At 38.5% G+C, this 26,239-nt stretch overlaps 1 protein-coding gene across 2 annotated transcripts in view; it reads left to right on the top strand.

Moving 5' to 3' along the window:
* The first annotated feature begins 10,451 nt into the window (after positions 1–10,451).
* Positions 10,452–26,239, top strand: part of ACE2 (angiotensin converting enzyme 2) — a 69,311-nt gene continuing 53,523 nt past the window's right edge. The window contains exons 1-3 of one of the 2 annotated variants that reach the window (XM_069100639.1): positions 10,452–10,678; positions 14,908–15,012; positions 17,731–18,025. In XM_069100639.1, coding sequence (XP_068956740.1) covers positions 17,840–18,025 — 186 coding nt within the window. In that variant the 5' untranslated portion in view covers positions 10,452–10,678; positions 14,908–15,012; positions 17,731–17,839. The remainder of the gene's footprint in view (positions 10,679–14,907; positions 15,013–17,730; positions 18,026–26,239) is intronic. The other variant, XM_069100640.1, reaches the window with a different exon arrangement.

Here is a 26,239-nt window from a genome sequence, read left to right as displayed (position 1 = left end):
TATATATATATATATATATATATATATATATATATATATATATATATGGAGAGAGTTAAACAAAATAATCCTTCATTAGCCGTATCTAGCATATACATCTCATTTTGTACACCAAGTCCAACATCTGCCTATCAAGAGATAGGCAGCCTGTTTTACCATCAGTCCTTTGGAATCATGGCTGGTCTTCATGTTGATTCGTTTTTACAATGTTGTTGTTATAATATAAATTATAGCCCTCCTTTCTTGATTGGTTCCACCTTCCCTTGGTCCCTACATAATCCTCATAGCTCAGCACCAGTAAAAGAATAGGCCTTGGTTGCCCTTTGATGTGGCCTTTTCCTATTACACTCATGCTTCTTCCTTCTCTTGTCTTCATCTGGTTATAGGGCTTCTATCCCTGAACATTTCTGTTTGGAGCTCCTAGGGGAACATGGGTCCCTACATAAGTTGCATGGATAGGTGGGCCTCTTTCCAGATGCCTATTTACCTGGTGCCTTTGCATCTGTGGGTTTCTCTGCTCCCTTTCCACCCTCTCCTTTAGACAGACCTTTCTTCACTCTTCTGCATCTCCATTTGGCACCAGTGCCTTGATGGTCATGGTGCCTGGATACCATAGGCCTCTCTCCAGAGTAACAATTGTTTCCCAAGTTTCACTTCTACTCCTGACAGCTCTCTGTCCATTCAACCTCTGTTTCTGACCTCTCTTTTAAAGGCCAAGTTCAGGGGGTAGGTAATGTTTATAAAATTGCCATAAACTTGATTTAGTTTCAGGAAAGAAAAACAAAAAAGTCGATTATCTGGGGCCATGAAGACTCAGGATAATAAGGAATTTTTCACCTTGTCCACTATATGAGGTTTTGTTGATGGAAATAGGGTTTAGTCTAAAGGAGGGGACATAGGGGACCATGATAGCTACCTTCAAGTATTTGTAGTGTTAGAGAGATTAGACCAACTCTCCTTGGGCTCCTCGGGCAAAGACACTGTAGGGGTTTGCCATTCCTTCTCCAGTGGATTGAGGCAAACAAGTTATGTGTAGAGGTAATGAGGAGAAGCTACAAAGAAGCGTGATGCTTGGATGAATGTTTTCCAAATCAGAATTATTCAGAAGCAGAACGGGCTGCCTCAAGGAAGCAGTGTCTTTCCTTCTCATGGGAGGTCTTTAAGCAGAGGCTGAATGACTGCTTGTTATGAGTGTGGGGTAGGACTAGATGATCTGGATCCTGGCAATAACCATGTGGGGAAATTTCTGTGTTTTTTTTCCCATTCTACAGTTGAGGAAATTGAAACAGACAGAGATCAAGTGAATTATCCAGTGTCACAGTAAGTGTCTAAGGCCACATTTGACCTCAGGTCTTCCTGACTTCGTTTCCAAATCTCTATCCACTGAACCACCTCTAAAGAAGGACACTTCAGGCCTGGGGGACACAGCCTTTCCAAAGGCCCAGAAATGGGGGTAAAGAATCATGAATGAGGAGCCATGAGAAGGCCAAAGGTTTGTTGAATCGAACTAAGATCACAGTGCTTAAGATGTAGGAAGGAATCATTTATTTGCTGAAGGTTTGATGCCTAATTCAGGATATAAGCTTATTGGTCTACTGTGTTCAGTCCTTCCCACTGAGAGCTACTGGACAGCTGCAGTTCACGCCAGAGCCTAAAGATTAGGCTGCCTTCATACAATGCTCCCGGTGTATTCCATTAAATATTTCCAAATTCAGAAGGGAATGTCATTCCATCATCATGGGGTGGCAATTCCTGTTGTAGAAATTCCTGCTACCAGATTGTAATCTGTGACTTATTAGATAGTGGTGTAGTAGAGAAAGAACAGGCTCTGTAATCAGAACCAGGTTCAAATTCCACCTGTGGCATTTATTACCTGAGTGACTTTGGACAATGCGATCAGCTCACCTGGATTCATTTTCCTTACCTGCAAAATGAAGGGATTCAACTAGAATCAGGAATTCTTAACCTGGGGTCCATGAACTTTTTGAAAAATATTTTGACAATTTTATTTCAATATAATAGATTTCCTATGTAAATTCTACGTGCTGTATTTTATATATCATATATGTATAGATATTATTCATCGGATTGACAAAAGGGCCTATAATACAGAAAAAGTGCCTCCAATTCTTTATTTCTGATCCTAGATAAGTCCTAGAAAGTTTCCTAAAACATATCGAGGTTAAAGGGATTTGCCCAGTGTTGTGTAACTAATACGTTAAGAGATGGTATATGAACTCTGGTCTTCCAACTCCAAGATCACTCTGATTGGCTGCTCCATATATTGCCCGTAAGAAGTACTTAAGAAATGTCGTTTGAATTGAATGTTTAACTAATCAGTCCATATGTTACATCCAAATAATTTCTCTATTCTGGGTTGCTTTTTGTTGTTGTTTTTCGGAAATCAAACTCGTTGGTTCTCAATTCATTAGTCCATTTGACTAATGGTGTTGATCTAACAGCAAGATCCACCAATTCTAAGGGTACTTAAATCCTTTTACACAGAGGATTAAGGTTAGTTACTCCGAGCCCTGGAGTCACAAATGCTACTTTCTTCATTCCTCAGTTGTTCATTAAAGCAGGGCCTCAAAGGTCTCTGGGAGGGTCCCTCCATTGAGCTAGGATGACCTCTTTGCCAGTGAGTAACCTGTAAGGGTGGAGTAAGTTATTAACATGCAAAGTAGACTAGTCTCCTTTTAGAAAACCACCAGGTGATCCACAGGTCAGTGAAGGTCAGAAGAACACAAAAACCAGGGAAGTAAGTTTTTTACTCCTGCAGGAGCATGTTGAGAATGCTCTAAGTTCTGACACATCTGTGTTCCCATGATTGTGGGCCTGCTTCATTCTGAAGAATTATTCATTTACGTCTGTTTAATAACTGTTGTTTGCTTGTACATCATCTGCCCATTTATAAAAAAAGAATATCAAAGTTCACTTTAGTATTGCCTTGATTGCAGGAAACGATGAGATTATTTCCTTCGAGACAATGGTTGCAACCAGAGGAGACGGCAGATTAAGTAGAATGATATTTGCAAGAATTGGGGAGATGGTAGTGGTGCTGGCAGAATTTCCTCTTTTCACTATACTTGCACAACCGTTCACAATTCTTTTATTTGTTAGAGCACAGTTTTTGCTTGTTTTTGTTTTGTAACATGTGTCCCCGCAATCATATCCACATTGATGAAGTGTTTACTATATCCCAGGTGCTGTGCTGAGCACTTTACAAATTATTCTCTCATTTGATCCTCACAATCATTCTGGGAGATAGTTCTCTTGTTTTTCTCATTTTACAGATGAGGAAACTGAGGAAAATAGAAGGTAAAGGATTTACATAGTGTTCCACAACTAGTAAGTGTCTGAGGTCAGATTTAAACTTAGCTATTACTGACTCCAGGTCTAGAACTATATCCATTATACCAGCTAGCTACCCCTATACAGGCTGCTTACACACACACACACACACACACACACACACACACAGAGTCTGTAATGCACATGTATGTATATGTGTAGAGATACACACATATACATGTAGGCATATTTGTATATCACATACACACATACATATGCACACACACAATCTTTGTATTTGACAGTCCCATGGTATAAAGGGCCTAGGTTTGCTCTGGGAATTTTCTTGCTTCACTTACCTCATAGCCCTTATATAGGAAACCTGAGAAACTCTCTTCATTGTTGTTTTGTGGTTTTTTTGTTGTTGTTGTTCAATTGTTTCAGTCTTGTCTGATTCTTTGTTGACCCCATATGGGGTTTTCTTGGCAAAGATACTGGAGTGGTTTGGCTTTTCCTTCTCCAGCTCATTTGACAGATGAGGAAACTGAGGTAAACAGGGTTAAGTGACTTGCCCAGTGTCATACTAGAAAGTGTCTGAGGATGGATGTGGACTCATAAAGATGAGTCTTCCTGACTTCAGGCCCAGAATTCTATCCACTGCACCATCTAAATTTGCTTTGGGAATTTTCTCACTTTTCTTGAATCACAGCCTTCATATAGGAAACCTAAGAAACTCTCTGTACCTTTGCCTTATACTTAAATACACTCTCTACTCAGAAGCACAAAGTTTATAATTTTATTATAAAGAGAACAAAACAGAAACATTTGAATCAGTGACCGTTAGCTCCAACAATCTGGGAATTCATTACCCCGAGTCCCATAACAGGAGATGTCTGTGTTCTGCTGCCTAAAATCTGCCCATGAGTGCTGTCCTTGCTCTTTGCTTTTTGCAGCAGGGATAAAGGACAGTGTGTTCTCTCTTTTTGCATTAGCATTTTATCTGTACATTGTCATTATTCTCCCCAGAGAGTGGAAGGGAGGGGACAGCCATCTATTAGGGGAGAGAAAATCCATACTAATAAAAGAATAAATTCTGAAATGAAATACATATTGTACATATGCACATGTATTACAATCATTTGATTGTAAACTCCTTGAGGGGAGGGACTGCCTTTTACGTCTTTTTATATCCCCAGCCCTTAGCAAAGTGTCTGGAACATAGTAGGCACTTATTAGATGCTTATTGAATTGAAATGAATTGAATATGTGGATTTGGGTTCCTGGAGTCAGCCTGGAGTCAAGTAGTCTGCCCAAGGAGAAATATATGTGAATGAATGAATGAACGAATGAATGAATGTGTATATGTTCTTTCTTGATGGGCAGGTTAGCCCCAGGTCCATAATCTTTTAAGTATATCTCTCTTTTTTTCTGCATCTATATTTTAAGTTAAATCCCCCCAAATATATTTTCTGGCTTCCTTTTTTGACTACCATCTAAATTGTTTCAAGACCATTTGAGGGATAATTCAATCATCTTTCACATATAGAATAGAGATTTTCTCCTTTGATAAAAAGCGTTCTACTTTTTTTTTTTTTTGGAGGGGGGAGGGTAGGGCAGTTGGGGTTAAGTGACTTGCTCAAGGTCACATAGCTAGTTTTTATGTTAAGGTCCCCCTGACTCCAGGGCCGTTGCTCTATTCAGTGTGCCACCTAGCCATCCCCAAGTGTTCTACTTTTTTCCAAAGCATTCTTATATTTATTATGTCATTTGACTCATAATTATAGAAACTCCATGTGGTAGAGAAAGCAAGCATTAAGATTCTTAGTTTACAGATAAAGGAATGGAGACTTAGGGGGATAAGATGTCTTGGATAAGTCACAAAATAGTTAATGGATCTTTGGGGGGGGGGGCAATTGGAGTTAAATGACGTGTCCAGGGTCACACAGCTAGGAAGTGTCTGAGGTTGGATTTGAATGTAGGTCTTCCTGCCTCCAGGGACTGTACCTCCTAGCTGCCCCTGCTAATGGATTCTTTATCAGTTATTTTCTTATAAAGTGGTCTGGACAACGGAGCCCCATCCTCAAAGCTCTGTTGGTCAGACCCTTGATCCAACAGGAATCACGTGGCTATGAGCAATCCTCATCTTGATGATATAATTTTTGTTCTTTATTTGTTTTTTTCATGTTTTGACTTTTTCTTACAAATCTGACTGTGATGAACCTGGAGAAGTCATCAAAGTCAAACTCCCTTTTTGGATGCAGACAACAGCAACTTCTACTGCCATTTCCACCAGCAGCTCTCAGTTCTTCAAGGTTTAGAAGGCACTTGCCTCACAACAAGCCCGTTAGGTAAGCACCATGAATGTTATTGCTGTTGTACATAAAAAGAAATGAAGGCTCAGACAGGTCATGTGCTTGTTTGAAGTCTTTTTTCAATTAAAGATCGTCAAGGCAGTAAAGTCTACTTTAGCAACTTATTCTCCTCTTTACAACCCAGAATGCTGAGAAACTCCTCAATAATTACAGGATATATCAAAAGTCTTAGCTACTAAAGCTTGAAAATGTACTCACATTTAGGTAGGGGTAGCATAGCAGACTGATTGTCAGGCCTGGAGTCAGAAAGACCTGAGTTCAAATCCAGCCTTAGACACTTGCAAGCTGTGTGCCCTGGGCAAGTCACTTATCCCTGTTTGCCTCTGTTTCCTCATCTATCAAAGAAAATGGCAAATCACTCTAGTCTTTTTGCCAAGAAAAACTCAGAGTCAGATATAATGGAAACAACTGAATAACAATTTAGATAGTAAGACTTTTGGTATGCTGTGTATAGTCAAACCTCCAAGTTTCAGTTTAAACCCAATTCCTTTCATTTAGAGATGGAGAATATTTGGACACCAACTTATAGTTAATAATGGCTCCATGTTTCAGTGCTTCTCTGAGAGAGATAGTGTGTCATAATGGATAAAGAGCTTGCCTCTGAGTCAGAAAGACCTGGACTCAGCTCCCTCCTTTGATGCTCACTGGATGTGTAACCCTGGGAAAGTCACTTAATATTTTACAGCCCCAGGCAACTCTTCAATATTATGAATTGTGCAGTTCATCTTGACCTACATTGGCAGAAGAATTTTCTCACTGGGAGCTCTCGATGTGGATAAAATCAGAGGTCTAGTTTAAAAAACATGCTTCTGGGTTAAATAAACTCATCTCTTTTTATGTGTTGTTGTTTTAAAAGAGTTTTAGTTTTAAGTCATTCTTTGTTTTTGTTTTTCCCCTGAGCTCTTTTGAAATTCTTCTAACATCATGGGGCCCGGGACTGGACATTATGCTCTATTAAGGGATTGTATTTTGTACTTATATTTTTATTTTCCTAGACAATGTTCAATATGCTTAACCAGAGCTTCAACCTTTAGTATTTGGAAACCTCAATAGATCAAAGGACTTTACCATTTGATTTGGAACTAACCAAATTTTTAAAGAAGTGAATTATGTCTGCATGTTGGTTCAACTTGCAGATTTCGTTACAATACCCATTCCATTCTATTCTATTCCATAAATATTTATTCAGTATTTTAAAGAGAGGTAGAAGGCTCTGTGGATAGAGCACTGAAGACAGGAAGACTTGAGTTCAAACGTGGCCTCAAACATTCATGGTGTGACCCTGGGCAAGTCACTTAGCCTCATTTTGCCTTAATGCACTGGAGAAGTAAATACTCCAGTATCTCTGCTAAGAAAAGCCCGTAGATAGTATATGGTCCAGGGGGGTCACAAAGAGGTAGACACAACTGAATAAATTACACTTAAAAAACAAACAAACACGTATGAAATGCCTTCTGTAAGATGCTTCTAGACAGCTGAGATGTATGGCTACATTGATGGTCCCTGCCCCCCTAAGAGCTTGAAGTCTTGTTAGAAATATGAGATATGCATAGAAATAATTACGGCACACATGGTAAGTTCAAACACGTAATACTATGACAGAAGAAGGAGATGTAGCGTCTCCTTCTAGTCGCTGGTAGCCATTTGAATTAGTAAGATATCGTGTGTGCTAAGGGATAAAGGGTAAGAGTGCTGGTCATGGACTGAGATGGTCTGGGTTCAAGTCCTGACTTTGCCCCTCGCTGTGGGACTTTGAGGAAGGAATTTCACTTTCCTCATCTGTAAAATGGGGATACTAGTGTAGATTTCTAGGTAGCTCAGTGTCTAGAGTGCTGGACACGCAATCAGAAAGAATGTGGTTCAAATCTGACCTAAGATACTTAGTACCTTTGTGATTCTGAGAAACTACTCTCTGCCTCCATATTCTCCATCATGAAATGGGGGTAATAACAGCACCCACCTGTCAGGGCTTTTGCTGTGGGAATTAAATGAGATATTTGTAAATCGTTTAAGAGTGCCTGCCCCAAAGTAGACATTTGGATAAATGATTGCTCTCTCTTCTCTCGTTCCCCCCCACCCCCCGCTATCATCTGTCTGACAAATTGTAGTAAAGAAAGTTACTGGCAAACCTGAAAGTAGGAGTTTAATATTTGGGAGCTATTATTTGACAGGATTCTGAAGGGTGAGGTGATGGTGGGGAAGAGAGTTTTAAGTAGAAGGAATGGGATGAAAAAGAAAGAGGCAAGAAAATGCAGAGACATGTTCAGTGAATGGCTGGCAATTCATTTTGCTGGGAAAGCAAAGGATTTGAAAGAGAATAGTGTGATGTTAGAAAGGCAAGTTGGGAGTCAGAGAATAGAGGATCTTCAATGAGTTTGGATGTTATTCTATAGAAAATCGGGAGCCATTGAGACATTTTAAGCACGGGAGTATCAGGATCAGAACTGTGCCTTAAGAAGTGGTTTGTGGAATGATTTGGGGCTAGAGGTACCAAAGGCAAGGACACTGTGTAAGTAAGGGTCTGAGCCCAGGTTGTAGCAGTGGGAAGGAAAGGAAGAGGGGAAGGCATTGAAAATACATCAGATGTAGAAACTGATAGAATTTGGCAACTTATTTGATTATTAAGGCAAAGGAAAAAAGAGAATTAAAGGTAACTGAGACTCCAAGCCTGGGTGGCTGGGGAGCACAGTGACACCATTAGCAGAGATTAGGAAGACAGGATAAGGAACAGGTTTGGTGTGGATGAGAGAGGGGAGAAAGAAACCAGTAGAGAGAAAGAGGTTGAAGATGTAAGAAAAATAGTAATTGATGAAGTAGGGTCTCAGAGGATGTCTCAGAGGGTCTCAGGAGCATAGGTGGGAGGTTTAACCTTGGAAAGCAAAAGGGATCCTTTTTCCTGTGAGACAGAATCACAGAATATGAAAATTAGAAGGGATTGTAGAGGCCATCTAGTTTAATCCATACTCCAAAATAATTTTTATTTATAACATTTTGGCCATTGTTCTATTGTTTCCCAGTCCTGTCTGACTCTTTGTGACCCTATCTGGGGTTTTCCTTGCAAAGAGACTGGAGTGGTTTGCCATTTCCTTCTCCAGCTTATTTTACAGATGAGGAAACTGAGGGTTAAGTGACTTGCCCAGGGTCACACATCTAGCAAGTATCTAAGACTGGATTTGAACTCAGGTCTTCCCGACGCCAGGCATTGCGTTCAAAATGCCCCACCACCTACCTGCCCAAATTTATAACATACCTGGGCAAAAAGGAAAGAAGCTTAGGAACACATAGGCTTTTAAAAATAGAACTTTGTGGATAAACGTTCTTCACCATTAAAAAAGGAAAATAATTATAATAGAAGGAGTTGACAGTTTGTAAAGTGTTTTCCTTACAACCACCTTATGAGGAAGATGGCACAAGTGTTTTCCCTATTTAACAGCTGAGGAAACCAAGGCTCAGAGAGATTACATTTCTTGCCTAACCCAGTTGGGGAGAGGTGGAGCTTGAACTCAAAACCCCAGGTGCCAAGTCCTTTTCATTATACCATTCTGTTTCTCCAGAAAATCATCTCAAGCTGCATAATAAAGACTTTATATTATATTAGTGGGCAAATGGATGAAGAAATTGAGGAATTTTGAGATGGGGAGCATATTTGCCTGAGAGGATACTTCCTCTTCTTAGCTGGGAATCAGTCATGTTTAGGTATCATTTTGTAGCCATTTTTGGTAAGGGGGTGGGGTAAGCTGGGGAGGAAATTCTCTGGGGTCTGGCCTTGGGGGAGGAAGCCCCTGGAGTGTCCTATGTTAATTAATTATTTTTGTGAGCTAGATATCAAGCTCAGCTGTCTCCATGCAAATGCAGACAGATGTGTGTGTGTGTGAGTGTGTGTGTGTGTGTGTGTGTTGCACCATAAAGTTAAGAAGCTGGTCACCTGCTGAGTATAAGAAGTTGGGTTTGGGTGACTAAAGAGAAAGAAAACAAGTCTTGGAATAGCCTTTGTGGGTACAGATAAACTATATGGAGAGGGATTGCATCACTGATAAGAAGGGGCCTCTGAAAAATGCCTGGAATACTGGCTGTGATCTTAGCAGCAACATCCCCCTCCTTATCTGTGGAAATTATGGCATTGCCACACAGCTGTCTGCAGCTGCTTCATTCTGGGTCTTAAAAACAGTCGCTCTGTCTGGGGCTCAGTGGTCTTCAATTACTGGGCTAGACTGAACACCCTGACCCTTCCCTCCTCTTTCCCCTCCTCCCCATGAGATAAAGACAGGTCATCTCTAAGATAAATCATGTTTTGCTTCATGTCACATAAAGGGCTAGTCAAGATAAGAGTAGGGGAAGCACATGATTTCTGTGAGAAACCCAGTAAGTTTCAGAGGGGGTACCCATTTTCTTGGCGGTAGCTGGTCAAAAAGCAACCAAGGAGAATAATGATCTCTACATTCTTGGCCCTCCCTGGTCCCCAACCTTCCACCATTGAAATTAGTTAACTTCTGGCAAGATTTTCTGTTTTCTCTCTTATAACTCTCCTACCCAGTCTTCAGTATCTTCCTCTTTGGGGAATCTTGTTCTCAACATTCCTTTTTGCTGCCTTACTTCCATTACTGGACCTTTACCTAATTTTCTCTCTTTGAGCAACCTTGGGGTCCCTGAAGAGGTAGAGTCTTTTCCTGCCTGAGTTCCAAGCCCAGCCCTTTTTGGTTTCCTTTCAAAAATGTTTCTCTTGGAAGTAACCAGGACCCTCAACCCAGGCGGTGTCCCACAGCACACTAATTCTTCTTGCCAGAAATTTCTGACTAACCTTTCTCCTGGTTACTGACACTCAGACTCTTACTTTTTCTGAGCAGGGCAGAGCTGAGGAGAGCTAGGCTGAGCTGCTTACCTCTGTGGGCAATCCATAAAAATCAACACACTTTGATTAAGCTCTGGCCAGGTATTTGTTAAGTGCTGGGGCAAATTGGAACAGTATCTGCCTTCAGGGAGCTTACATTCTAATGGATGAAGCGACACACACATATGTGAGTATATACACAATATATACAATGAATGTACAGTAGTTTGGGGAGAAAGTTTGTTCTCCTTTGGGGAGGGATGTGAGATTGATTGGGATAAGCTCCTTAACTTGAGTTTTGAAGAATTACAAGAGACTGGGCTGAAGAGACAGTGCATTTCAAGCATGGGGAATGAATGGCCAGCGTAAAAGTATAGACTGGAGAGTGTTGCTTATGAAATGGCAGGTAAGCTAATACAGGTGGATGTTAGGGTTCATGGAGAGAAGTAATGTGCAAGAAGGGGCTGTAACGGTGAAGAAAAAATATTAATGCCAAACGAAAGAGTTTGTATTTCATTGCAGAAGCAATAAGGAGCCATTGGAGCTTATTGGGGCAGTTAGGTAGCACAGTGGATAGACTGCTTGGGCCCAGAGTCAGGAAGATTCATCTTCCTGAGTTCAAATCCTCCCTCAAACACTTACTAGCTGTGTGACCCTGGGCAAGTCAGTTAACCCTGTTTGCCTCGGTTTCCTCATCTGTCAAATGAGTTGGAGAAGGAAATGACAAACCACTCCAGTGTCTCTGCCAAGAAAACCCCCAGTGGGATCACAAAGAGTTGGCCATGACTGTAAAATGACCGAATAACAGCCAGGAAAGTTTACTCAGTAGGTGAGAGATCTGCCATTTAGGACAAGCATTTTGACTTCTAAACAAAGGGTGGATCGCAGTGAGGAGAAGCTTGAGTCGAGAGACCGAAAGAGGAGAGACAATGACAATTATTCAGATAAGAGGGGGTGAGTTCCTGGACTAAGGAGTAGTGAGGAAAGGAAGGAGGCAAGAGATATTGTAGGGGGAGAAACAAGAAAGCAACTGATTGGGGTTTGTGGGATGAGTGAGAGTGTGAAGTTACAAAGTCAGATCCCTGGAAGGATGGGACATCCTTGACAATAATAGAGAGGTTCAGAAGGGGGTGGACCGGGGAGAAAGATTATCTGGAAATGCTGAGTTCCCAGAGCCTGTAATTTCATGAATGTTTCTATTTTGTTGTGGGTCAGTCAGTCTTTTCAGTTGAGTCCAACACTTTGTGACCCCAGTTGGGGTTTTCTTGGCAGAGATACTGGAGTGGGTTGCCATTCCCTTCTCCGGCTCATTTTACAGTTGAGGAAACTGAGGCAAACAGGGTTAACTGACTTGCCCAGGATCACACAGGAAGGCCAGATTTGAACTCAGGAAGAGGTCAATATTTCTGTATTTATACAATATATCTACACATCTTGTATGGCATGGTTCTCTACAGGACCTATCTTATTGACTAAATTTTTGAAAAAAATAAAATTTCATTATATAATGAGATCAGCATTGGTTGCCAGAAATATTCACTTATTGAGAACAGTTCATTCCCTGACTGCCAGATAAATAACAGGTTTCTGTATATCTCTATCTACATAGAGATATAGATATGTTTATGGGCAAGTATTGAGGTAAGCCATGATCATAGAATGCTTTATGGTTACAGAGGCTTCCATTGCAAAAGCACTTCTCTTAGAATCACAAAGAGCTTTTTTTCCTGGTTATTTGAGGTGAGTAGTTCAGAATTATTGTCTCCTTTTTACAAATGTGGATAGTAAGGATCCAAAGACATTAACAGACTCAAGATTACTGTTTTAAGCATTGCAGAAGACAGTGCTTCTCAGTCCTGTTCCAATGTTGTTTCTGCTATATTAAGCTTCTGGCTGTCTTATGCCTCTTAGAAGTAATTTGCATTCATCCATCTATCCATCTACACATGTAAGAATGAGTGTAAATAGCAGTTGTTTTTTCTCTATTCTCCCTGAGTTTTATTAATGCCTTTTTTTACGTCACAATCTTTTCCTATTCTCCAATTCTCAATGTTTGAACCTTCTCTTGTAATGTGGGAAACAAGTAAATAAAATCACCAGTGATGTCTACATTGTGTCCTCAGTCTCCACCACTGTGCTGAGGAGAGAAGCACATTTTGTGATTTGGCATTACAATGAATCGTGTTTGACTGTCCTTTAGCATAAATGAGACTCTTCACTTTAGAGATGGCAACTACTCAATCATATGCAGGATTTTCTGTTCATCTGAACATTGCAGTATTACTGTATTTTAGAATCTGAATCTTAGAACCTTATCGCCCCAGGGCAGTCTAGAGCTGAGATGCTTCTTATAGGGTGTCTTCATTTTCCTATTTCTTTAGCTCCCATTTTCCTTCTTGGATTCTTGTTTCTGGGTCTATGGCTCCATGTTCCTTCTTAGATTCTAGTTTCTGGGTCTATGGCTCCATTTTCCTTCTTGGATTCTTGTTTCTGGGCCTATGGCTCCTGGCATTTGTCATGACTGACATTTGTTTCCAAAGCAATCGATCAAAACATGTCTCTTGCCAATGCCAGAAGAGTTTTTGCTCCCTTGAGTATGATCCACATCCACATTCTCTGTCTAGCAAGGTTCTGTTCAGAAGCATTCTAGGTAAATAAATATCAGCATGAACCTGGGTAGATAATGATCAATAAGAACAATTCCCTTAGTGCTGGAAGTTTTTCCTTGAAGCATCCTTATGAACTATTATTTTTTTCCTGGAAATTTACTGTACAAACTTTGGCTGCCTTAATTTCCCTTTTTATCTACTACAGGAACCCTTGTCTTCTCATCTTCCTGTAAACTCAGGATCCTTTATCCATCTGGCCACAAGATTTTATGTCTTGCTTCATCTCTTCCTTAAAATTTGATATGTTAATCTTGTTTTATGCTTCAGCGAACTGAATTGGAAATGTGCCCCATTCTTTTATTCCTCTCACATTACTTAGAACTTCAGAAGTTACCTTGGTCGAATTCTATTTTTTGCTTTTCTTAAAGTAATAGATACTCCCCAGTAGCAATTTTAAGGATTCTCCCATTGCTGCAGTCACTTTTACTTCCTTGTTTCTTTCTTCCCTGGGGTAGAGTCTCATTGCGGCTTTCACAAGGGTGGGAGGGGCATTACTAAACAGGTTGATTTTGTTTTGTGTCCATTTTTCACTTTTATTTGATCTCTTTTGTTGATTTCCTTTCCGGGAAGAAGACAGTATGTTTTGATTTGTATCCACTCAGTAACTGAGCTAACCATGCCATACTCATGAAAGGTAGCAATTACCTTACCTCCTTATAGCTTTTTCTATTGCTACTAATCTATTTAGTTGTTTTTATTAAAAAAAAAAAACACACAGTGCTGCTGTTGAGTTACCTCAGACTCTTCATTACACCATTGAGGGTGTTCTTGGTAAAGATACTGGAGTCATTTGCCATCTCCTTTTCCAGCTCATTTATTTTACAGATGAGGAAACTGAGACAAACAGGGTTAAGTGACTTGTAAAGCCAAATTTGAACTCAGAAAGTTAAGTATTCCTGACTCGAGCCCCAGTGTTATATCTATGGATTAAGGGAGAGGAAAGGAAGTTTCCATGTTAACACTCAACCATTGCAAGGATCTCTTTCCTGGGGATAGAATGATTCAGTCTTTGTGATAGTTCTAAGATTATAAGCAGGTTAATATAATATAATATGATATGATATGATATAATATAATGTAATGTAATATAATATATAATATGAAGGTCAATAAGTCAGTCAGTGAACAAGCATTTATTAAGCACCTATTATATCAGGTACTGTGTTGTGTGTAGGGGTGCACAAAAGTGAGTTATTCTACCCTCAAGGAATTTCTATTCTACTAATGAGATTGCAGATAACTTAATATAGGATATAAACAAAATAAATCATAGTGAGTTAGAAGGGCAGTAACACCTGGAGGAATGAAATAAGACCTTTTGAAGGAGTCTACCAAGCAGCTAGGGACTTTAGGAGGCAAAGGTGAGGACAGGGAGAGTGTTCAGACCTGGTGGACAACCTGTGTATGGTGGCAAGAGAGATGTAATGTTCCAGTTTGGCTGGATTGCATAATGTGTGTGTGTGTGTGTGTGTGCACATATATCATCTTATAACCCTAAATAATATGTGATCACTCCAATAACCATTTTGGCTTCAGAAGATACAATTTCCTCATCTGTAAAATGAGGTACTGTTGGATTAGACCTTTAAGGTCATTTTCTGCTCTCTGATTCTAAGACTTCTACTCTGGGTTCTACATTTATGAAAGAGATATCCTACAATTGAGAAATTAGAACCCTGAGAATAAACATGAGAACTCTTCAAATTCTTTGCTTTATGACACCATTTTTCGTTCCTTCTCATTTTAGGTGGGTTTTTAATAGGTGAGAGGAGGAAGAATACATCGGAGGGGCCAGCTTTTGACTATGTCTGAAACATCAATGTCTACAATGATGCACTAGAGAGCAAATTTAGTAAGTTTTGTGTTGACTTTAGGTTGGAGTGATAACTAGTACTGTGTAAGAGTAGAATTAGAATTAAAAATGGCCAAGGGCCAAATGACCCAGTGATAGGAAATCAGTATGTTCAGAAACAACAAAAAAATTAAATTCTTCCCAGTCAGTTATGATCTTCCTTCTCATATGTCAAATAGCTCCTTAATGAACTTATCATGTAATATTATGTTTTATCTCTCTCCTAGACTGAAGTTCTTAAATGTTAAATTTTTTTTTGTTATGAACTTAATAATTATCAACAAATATTCTTATATATTTGTGGTTTTTGTTGTTCAATCGTGTCTGATTCTTTGTGACCCTATTTGGGATTTTCTTGGCAGAGGTTCTGGAGTGGTTTTTCATTTCTCCAATTTTGCACATGAGAAAACTGAGGTAAACAGAGTGGAACAATTTGCCCAGGTACACACAGCCAGTAAGTGTCTGAGGCTGGATTTAAACAAAGGTCTTCTCGATTTCAGGTCCAGCCCTCTATCCATTATGCCACCTAGGACTGTGCATCAAATAGCATAGCTTCTGCCATGTACATTTTATTTTTTTAAAGTACATATTAAATTTAATAAGGTAGTAAAAATTGCTCTTTTGAACTTTTAATGTATTTTAAATGTTCTATTTAAACTGTTTTTATTTCTGTTTCATATTTATTGCTACCTCTCAAGTCCTTCCCCCTCCCCCAAAGCCCTTGTAACAATTAAATAGCTAGACTTCGTTTCCTAAGGACAGAGAACCCTATCTTATCTAAACTTTGTACAGTGTTCAACATTAGGAAAGACACATGCAGAAACCTCTTATTTTAATGAGGGAAATGCTGCACAAATGTAAGATGAGGAATATTTGATGACTATTTTGATGTAAGTCAGAAAGGAAGTAGATTGACTCTGGGTGAGTTAAGCTTGAAAATGTTGAGGCATTATAATAGTTGGATTCGAGTACTGCTTTGGGCTCAGACCAGCTGTGTGACCATGGGCAAGTCATTTCATCCCTCAGTGCCCCAGGTAAATCTTTAAATTTGTATATTGGGGAATAGCTGCTAATCAATGCTGTAGGTTGTCAGTGAGCATTACATTTATTGGTGCCAGGCACTGGGAATACAGATGCAAGCAAGACAGAATTACTTTTATAAAAAATGAGTTCCTTATATTTATAGCTATAGAGAAACATATCTAAACTTGATTGTGGCCTTGGGGGAGGGGAAAAAAGAACAAAGTAAAAAAGTGCCCCGCAGAGAACAAAAGAAAACTTACAAAGAAGCAAAGATGGACTATTCTCTATATGTGTATTATTTATCATACAGGCTTTCTTGAAATGAAAATTTATCATTATGTGTTTCGAATCCTCTCTTATGTTCTGTTATGCACACACATGTTTTTTTTTTCTTTCTAACTTCATATTTAAGTTCCAATATCTAAATTTATGATGTTTTTGTTTCATTTCTCTCTTCTGTATTTGTGTTCTGGCATCTGAGTCTAAAATAAAATTTTGAAAAAAAAGAGTTCCTTATATTGATGAAATTATAAATCCAGACCAAAAAAGTCTGTTAGCACCTAACACACAATCTTTCACCTGTAATAAATATTTAACGAATATTTGTTAAATGAATTAATTAATGTACTTATGGGATGAGCATGTTGGTACTCTTCAGAGGGCAAAAGTGATGGACCCTACCCTCAAAGAGATGACTCTAATGGGGATGATGATATAATATATATGTATGTAGATGGGTATGTACCCATAAATGCAACTAGTTAGCGCAGTGTATAGAGCCCCAGCCCTCGAGTCAAGAAGACCCGAGTACAAATCTAGTCTCAGACACTTAATTAACTAGCTATGTGACTCTGGGCAAGTCATTTAGCACTGTTTGCCTCAGTTTCCTCCTCTGTAAAATGAGCTGGAGAAGGAGATGGCAAACCATTCCAATATCTTTGCCAAGAAAACCCCAAAAGCGATAACCAAGAGCTGGCTGTGACTAAAATGACCCAACAACAAGAAAGAAGGTATATGGCGCATACGGAATAGATACAAGTTCACTTTGGGTGGGAGGGCATTGAAAGATGGACCAGGGAAAACTCCTTGCTCTATAGTGATATAATAATGAGGAAATGGCCTACAACATAAAGTGCTTATGATGATTTCTTTTCTCTAAATTAATTAAATAAGGCATTTTAACGAGTTTATTTTTTAAAGTGCCATATACACCATTCTTTTTATTTTCTCCCTACAAAATCTCCTTTCTTTTAAACAATTAAAACCATATAAAGAAGTCATCTATCTGTCTTAGGGCAGTAAGTGCAATTAGGACATATCCATTTTAAAATCTGGTGAATAAATCCAATGGTTATTTCATTGACTGTGTGTTTGCTGGTGAATATCATAATGCTTCAGCTACCTGTTAGGTCATAATTCTGACTTTCTTCAACCACCCTGTCACACTATAGGACCCTGAGTGTATCTTTGACAGCTTTCTAGAGAAATATTAACTAAAAGTAAAAGCTTTAGATAAGATCATAAAATGCTACTAGTGTTATAGTTCTTTCAAGTTAATAATTAACATTTGTTTACCTGATTTCTTTCTTTTTTTTTTTTGTAATCATTCTTAAAGCTGTTTACATGTGTGTCTTTTCCTGGATGGAAACTATAATAGTTCAACAGATTATTTACTGCCCCTTTTTTTTTTTAAAGTTCTCGGCGCCCAACCCAAGTTCAAAGGCTGATGGGAGAGAAAAACCCATGAAGAGGTTTGCTTGAGGGAAATCTGCTCAGTGGATGGGATCTTGGCTCACAGGAAAAGATGTTAGACCCTGTATGGCTCTTTTTCAGCCTTATGGCTGTGGCTGCTGCTCAACTCTCCACTGAAGAAAGGGCTAAAATATTTCTGAAAGAATTTAACGAGCAAGCGGAAGCGTTATCTCATCTAAGTTCACTTGCTTCTTGGGATTATAACACTAATATTACCGATGACAATGCCCAAAAGATGGTGAGTTCTCATGACTTTGCATGCGTATTTATTGCTTTATAGGGATGAGACTGAGCTGGATCACAGCTACCAAAATGGAAAAATAAATGAGATTTGCAGTCAAGTTGGATTTTGAATGGAATGGGGGAGGGCCTTTCATCTTCATCTCTCTTATTCAAGATTCCTGGAATGATTACATGTAACTCCTTTATTGTGGTAAGGTAGAAAGAGCTCTAGCTCTAGTCAGAGATCCTGACTCTGCCCCTTATGGCTTTTGTGACCTTAGGCAAATCACTTATCTTCTCTTGGGCCTTAGTTTTCTCATCTGTAAAATGAGGGGCTTAGACTCATTAATCTGTAAGGTCCCTTCAACTCTAAATCAATAAGACTGTGAGTAATCTCTGGCCAGTTTCCAGTAAACCAGTTCCTGCCTCATGCAAAATTGGCATCTATAATTCTAATCTCTCAGGGGCAGCTGGGTGGTGCAGTGAATAGTGCATGGGCCCTGGAGTCAGGAGAACCTGAGTTCAAATCCAGCCTCAGACACTTAACACAAAACTAGCCGTGTAACATTGGGCAAATCACTTAACCCCAATTGCCCTACCTTCCTCCCTCCAAAAAGCAAAAAATAATAATAATAATAATAATAAAATAAATTCTTCTCTTTCTCTCTCTCTCTCTCTCTCTCTCTCTCTCTCTCTCTCTCTCTCTGTATATATATATAAAACTTTGTGCAAGTGGGGAATTTTAGAGAAACTTAAATATTCTTAGTAAAAGGTAATTAAAATTTAAAAAAAATCAGGAATTAAACCTTGACCATATGCTGGATAAGTAGGGACTTGGGAATTCTTCTCCTAGTTGTCACAGAGCTCTAAGGGACTTCCAAAGGTCACCCATTCTATCCAGAGGCCTCCAAGCAGAACTATATTTAAACCATCTTATACAGATCCTAAGATGTCCTGGGAAAGCCATGATATTCTGCCTGGCATATATAAGTAAGCGTTTCATTGTAAATTATGAGAAGGCTTATTTAATCTCCTATCACAATTTACTCATTTCCCCTACAGATCATGAAAGGATGTATTTCAGTCCCCATAGTTTGCCAGATTCCTTCCTAGTCCCCAAATATGAGACACAGAAAGAAGCAATCTCTGATCTGCAGATTAATTTAGGTTGAACGGCAGATCCCAAAGGGCTACCTTTCTGACCAGAGAAGATTCCTATGCTAAATGTCTCTACCAGATTTATCAAGGATGGCAATAATATGTGCTGGAACTCCTGAGAACAGGAGTTTGAGGCACTTCCCAGATATAATGCTTTTCATAAAGGACTCTTTCAGAAATTTGTGTCCTATTAGAATGGGACTATGATAAACACATTGAACAATGCCTGGTACTCAGTAAGTTGTTGACTGACTGCGAAGACTAGCTCATTTGATTGCATGTCATTCTATTTGATTTTTTAAAATTTCCCTGTTAAATACTAAAACTTAAATACACAGTAGAGAAAAGAAAAAGAAACATAAACTTAAATATTGAAACAACTGCAAAATAACAAAAGTAAAAAATAGCATGTCAAGTATACAGAATGTAAGAGAGGATTCAAAATGTATAACAATAAATTTCCATTTCAAGAAAGCCTAATAAATACTGCGTGGGGGCGGCTAGGTGGCGCAGTGAGTAAAGTGCCGGCCCCAGAATTGGGAGGACCCGCGTTCAGTTCCGGCCTCAGACACTTAACACCTACACAAAAACACTAGCTGTGTGATCTTGGGCAAGTTACTTAACCCCAATTGCCCTCCAAAAGGCAATACATACATACATACATACATACATACATACATACATACTGCGTGTTGTGTTGAGAACTGTCCACCTCTTCTTTGTAGATTTTCTTTTGTTCTCTGCTGTCTACTTTTTACTTTGTTCTTTCCCCCTTCTACCTGTCATTCTAAAGCCTATTACCTCACTTGAAAACAATAAACAAGTTTCTTGTTGCTTTCCTTTTTTCCCAAAGCTTTTTAATCCCAGAGAATCAGTAGCTTTAGATCCTATATTTTGTTGAATCTTCCACACAGAAGGATTTATTTTGTACATTTCTGATACATTTATCACATAATATTCTGTGCTCATTTAAGCTCCATGAGGCTAGGGATCTTGACTTAATGAAACTTTGTATCTCTATACACAGTAGGTGCTTAAATGGCTATTGAACAAATGGATGAATGAATGAACCCTTGGTTTTTAATGCAAAGCATCTTCTCTAAAATGGTTATTTATGAGTTGTTTGGCTTCTGTTTAGTGATGAAATGATAGTATGATTTTTATTAATTTTCATTGTTTTATGATTGATTCTATTACTTAATTATAGTGGTAGTAGATTATGTCTAACTGTAACAGAAAGACCTGGAGAATATTTGTACTGTGCATCTGGATATCAAGACTTTACACTTGTTACAAAATGAAATATTTGCAGAAATAATCCTTGGATCATTAACTGTTATACTGTTATCACTTTACTTACACTTAGTTATTAGAGCAGAAGCAACAAGTAATGACACATAAAGAAAGAAATATATTGACTTCATTATAGGAAAAATGCCAACCCATAAATTCATTCATTCAATAGACAGTTAAGTGCAACCATGAGCAGAGGTGCAACCAATGTGCAGAGTGCCATGTATTGGTGGAGATACAAAGTTCAGAGAACATAAAGTACCTGCCCATGATACATTTACACAGTACTTTGATTTGGTGAATAGGTAGTACAAATATTTTCTCCATTTGACAATGGGGAAACTAAGGCATAAAGTGTTTAAGTGACTTGTCCAAGGTCATCACATAGTAAAAGAACCCAGGTTTGAGAAGAACCTATTTGTCCTTTCTGGTGGACAGTCATAAAATGAAGAGTGAATAAGTCATGAGAAAGTCAAAGTTAGAGAATTAGAAACTTCTGCACAGCGTTTTTCTTGTGTTCACAAGACATTTGTGTATGGGAAAATAAATGCAACCAAAGATGGATCATTAGCTTATCCCTTTATAACATATTCCTTATTAAGTATGTTTGAGGGAGAAAATCTACGGTGGAGGAATGGAGAAATTTTCATTCTCCATGTGCCTAAGAGGGGGAGAACTGCGCCTTACAAATTAAGATGACTCTTATTTCACTATAGATGAAAATGTGTCCTGCAAATGTAGCCCATGGTGCGGCCTATGGCTGAGAGCTGAAGTTCTGAGTTTATGTGGATTTGGTTCAGTCTCAGAGACTTCTTATCAATCATATTCTTTGGCATACCCTTTGAAACCACTCAGAGTTTCCACTGGGTATATCAGAATTTGGCTTGTTTCTAGCTTTTCCTAACAGAAAGAAAGAGACTGCATCATTCAGGTTAACTTAGAATCAGGTATACAGTAACCCTGTAGACTATAAAGTCAGTGGGGCTCAGTGATTCTTTAAAAAAAAAAAAAGGCTTTAGTTTTGGCTAAGATCACTCATCCAAGATAACACTGACTGCAAGAAGACCCAGGATTTGAAGCCAAGTTTTCCAACTTCCAACTTCAAATCCACTATTCCTTCCACCTTAGTATAGTGTAAAGCAAGTGGGTGAAGGCTATTGTTTAATGATCAATTCTCAGCCTAAGAGGAAATCATTGCTCAGAAGCCATGTCATTTTCAACCCTGAGTAAAAGGCCGCTAATGCCTAAGCAACTGCTTGCCATTTGTCCTCATTGAAGATGGAAGATACCATGAACCTTACCCGGTTTGGAGTCATCTCCATGGCCTCAAAGGGCAAATATTAATCAGAAGTTATTAATTCACATTAAACTTTTAAAAATATTCAAAAGTATCTTTTTAAATTAAAAAATGCATATGATGAAGCACGTGTAGGAAGAACACCATAAAAGGTGCTATGTTGGCAAATGTTACAAAATGACAGGCTCCCAGGCATTAGTTACAATCCAGGAAAAGGCGTTGGAAAAAGTTATTGAACCAATTGATTTTTATGAATAAATCATGCATTTTGATTTTTATTTATTAAGGGCTCACTATGTGCCAGATATTAGGGTACACAAAAACAAAAGTGAGTCAGCCTTTCCCCTCAAATAGCATACACAGGATCCACCTCACCTTCTGAAGTCCTTCCTCTAGGTCTTTATTTATTTCTTTTCCTTATCAGAGAAGCGCTGAAACTAACCATCTGTTAATCTTCTACCACCTATTGTTCTTCCCTTACATTTCCTCAGTGATAGCCCTTGTGCCACTTGTTGCATTTGGGTTTCAAATGGAAATAAGATGCTTACACCCAGCATGTATATCTCTGTATTGCCCTATTGCCTGTAACTGTGTTGTGGTGATCTAAGGTCCACAGTCATATAGCAATCAATGAGAGAATATTTGTGATAAAAAATATGTCTTTACACCCTGGAGCCTTTCATTCAGTTCTGGATGTAATTAACTGTCTATCTGCACTGCCCGCTCCAGATTTTCATACTGCTGTATTAACTCAGGGGCCTTTCCATCCAACAATATGCCATTGTCTGAATAGTAGGCATTTTCCAATCATTCCATTTTTCCTATATGAATGGCTAGGCCAATTCCTTTTGAGTAATTGTGAATCTCATGGAGGAAGTCCTATTAATATGTAGGGACTTGATTCAGTCAGGATAGTATCGTCCACAAACATGAGCATATGGAAGAATTTAACATCCCCAAGGAATCCTTTTTTCCACTTGGACCTTTCAGGGTACAACTTGAATGCTAGTACTTGGGCAAGAATATGGCCTTCTCTTGATAATAATGTATAACATGCTGTCATTGTTATCTCTGTGGTTGCATTTTTCGAGTGATATTGTATGACCTTAACATAAATGTGAGAGGCTTATTGCTGAAGAAGAGATTTCTAAGGCTGTGTTTTGCTCTACCAAATCAAATGCTTTTTTGTAATCAATGAATTATTTTAAAAAATTGAACTCACATTAATTGATCGGTTGTGTCCAACTCTTTGAAACTCCATAGACTATACCGTCCATATAGTTTTCTTGGCAAAGATACTAGAGTGGCTTCCTATTTCGTCCTCTATTGGAGGTTAGGTGACTTCCTGAGGGTCATACAGATAGTAAGTACCTGAGACTGCATTTGAACTCAGGTCGTCCTAACTCTAGGCCCAGCACTCCATACACTGAATTACCTAACTGACTCCTTTTATATTAATTACTCTGTAAAAGTATCGTTTGCTATAAAGAGTCATGCACAAAAGTCTTACTTCCTTCTCATATTTTCATCAAGGACACCCTAGATACATGTGTACATCATGCGTATATAGAGTTTCTAAGGATGACAAAGCAGGGTTGGCAGTGTTGATGTTCTCTTGATTTTTCTTTCTCTTTTTTCTGCTTTTTCTTAGAGAATGATATCCATAATTTATTCCTTTTTAAAATTCAACATTTTATGGAATTAATATTGAAATTCAATGCATTTGACTGAATTGCTTAGTAACATTTCCAATTCATTAATTTTAAGACATAAAGCATCGAAACGGTTTTTGGAGTCAGTCCCTCTTTGTCCGGATAAGGACTTTGCTCCGTCCGTTTTGGTCCCCTCGCTCTCATTCGTTTTCCTCCATTCTTCTAGTTCGTTTTCTGCTTCACATTATTTTAAAAAGGTCTTTCCAGGCTTGTTTTTATTCTTTGTACTTTTCAGTGTTGTTTGTGTTCTATTATATTCATATTCTACAGTTAGATATAGAATGGAATATCCTCCCATTAATTTAATTATTGGCAATTAATTTAATTACCAATTGTAAATGGTAAAATACCATTCTACTATCGTAGAATTCTATGTTTCTACAATTATATATATATGTATCTGTGTATATATACATATATAATGTCTATATCTATGTATAGCGTATATCTATATAATACTGTTAAAATTTTGAAAATATAACCTTATAATAAAATAAAAAATAGTAAAATAGAAACTAGAATAGCTTTTTATTCACACTTTCAGGATATATTTCCAACAGTGGAATCCTTGGACTAAATGGTGTGATTATTTTTATAACTTGTACTACAAAATCATAAATTTTTCCAAAAAGATTTTACAAGTTCAAAATTCCAACAGCAATGAATGATCTTAATTTTTCTTCCATTTTGGAGGGAACTTTTCTTTCCCTAAATTATCTTATAAAAAATCTCTCAATGCTCTAAGATTGTGTTGCCTTTGGCATAGATTTTCTTAGTTTAGACTGGTTTGATAGAAACTCTCTTCCCAACTTCGTCTTTGTAAGCTGTTACTTAGTACTATTTTAACTTCTTTATAACGTGTACAGCAATGAAGGAATGACATCTAAAAAATAAAATTAAGAGGTAAGAGAGGAATATATTGGGAGAAGGAGAAAGGGAGAAATAGAAGAGGGTAAATTATCTCATATAAAAGAGGTAAGAAAAAACTGTTACAATGGAGGGGAACAGCAGGGAGATGAAAGGGAATGGGTCAACCTTACACTTAATGAATTTGGCTTAAAGAGGGAATAACATACACACTCATTTGGCTATCTTACCCTGCAGGAAAGTAGGGGGGAAGGGGATAAGAGGGGAGATGATAGAAGTGAGGGCAGATAGGGAGAGAGGGTAGTTCCTTTTGAAAAGGAGCAGGGTCAAAGGAGAAAATAGAATAAATCGGGGTGGCAGGATAGGATAGAGGGAAATATAATGTATTTCATAATTATATGCTATATATATATATGTATATATATATAACTGTTATGGAAATGTTTTGTGTAACTACACATGTACAACCTATGTTGCAATTGCTTGTCTTCCCAGTGGGGGGGTGAAGAGGGAAGATGGGAAAGAATCTGGAAATCAAAGTTTTGAAAACAAATGTTAAAAAATTGTTTATTACGTGCAACTGGGAAATAAAATATACAAGCACTGGGGTATAGAAATCTATCTTGCCCTTCTACAAAGTTAGAGGGGGATGGAGGAGGATATAAGAGAGAGCAGATTAGGGGAAGGGGTATTCAGTGGGCTTGTTATCTTGGGGTAAGGGGTAGGGAGAGAAAGGGAGAAAATTTGTAACTCAAAATCTTGTGGAAATGAATGTTGAAAACTAAAAATAAATAAATAAATTTTTAAAATTAAACAAAGACAACACAAACAACTGAGGTGATGGGATTCAAATTTGATAGTTCTCTTGACCCCGGTGCTGAAAATCACTGTTCTAGAAATAATGCTGAATGTTCCCACTTTCCTGTCTGCTTGTTACCCACCTGGCAGGTTCAGCATCTTTGAAGCACCTGGATGTTGTTGTAGACATTGCACTACTGTCGGTTTCAGGAAGGCTTGAATTTGAGTCCTGCCTTAGACACTTACTAGCTTTGTGATTTTGGGCAAGGAAGAAAGGAAGCAAGCATTTATTAAATGCCTACTATATGCAAGAAACGTTCCAAATATTACAACAGTTAATCCTCACAACAACCCTGGGAGATAGATGCTATTACTATTCCTATTTACTGTTCAGGAAACTGAGGCAGAGGTCAAATGATTTGCCCAGGATCACAGTTAGTGAAGTGTCTGAGGTGGGATTTGAACTCAGTCCTTCCTGAATCCATGGCTAGCACTCCATCCACTATGCCATCTTGCTGCCTTAGTGCTCTCTGGGCCTCTGTGTCCTCATCTATAAAGTGAAGGTGTTGGTTGGGCTCAAGCACTTCTCAAGTCTCCCTGCTAGCTCTGAATCTATGGTCCTATAAACATCTTTGGATCCCATAGAATTACTTGACTTCAGCAGGTCACACATCAAGCTTTCTATAGACTTGTTTTCATTTTCACTCTTTTTGAGGCATAAAAAAGTTTGCCCCTACCCTCTGAAGTATTTCTTAAATGAGTTTCTATTCCAACCTGGTTTTGCTCTTCCCTTGGTATTTCTTGGCTGAAGTACTTTCAGAACTCTAAATAACTCTTTGTTCTGGGTCCCATTCTACGGTTGTTCAGTAGTTTTCAATTGTATCTGACTCTTCATGCCCCTATTTGGGGTCTTCTTGGCAAAGATACCGGAGTGGTTTTGCCATTTCCTTCTCCAGCTCATTTTACAAACGAGGAAACGGAAACAAACAGAATTTAAATGACTTGCCCAGGGTCACACAGCTAGTAATTGTCTGAGCATGGATTTGAACTTGGGAAAATTCCTGACTCCAGGGCCAGCACTCTATCCACTGAGTCACCTAACTGC

This window comes from Petaurus breviceps, unplaced genomic scaffold (genome assembly GCF_028583685.1).
Source record: "Petaurus breviceps papuanus isolate PSGF00001 unplaced genomic scaffold, PetGlider_PUasm1.0 419, whole genome shotgun sequence".
NCBI lineage: Eukaryota > Metazoa > Chordata > Mammalia > Diprotodontia > Petauridae > Petaurus > Petaurus breviceps.
This window is presented reverse-complemented; position numbering and strand designations above follow the sequence as displayed.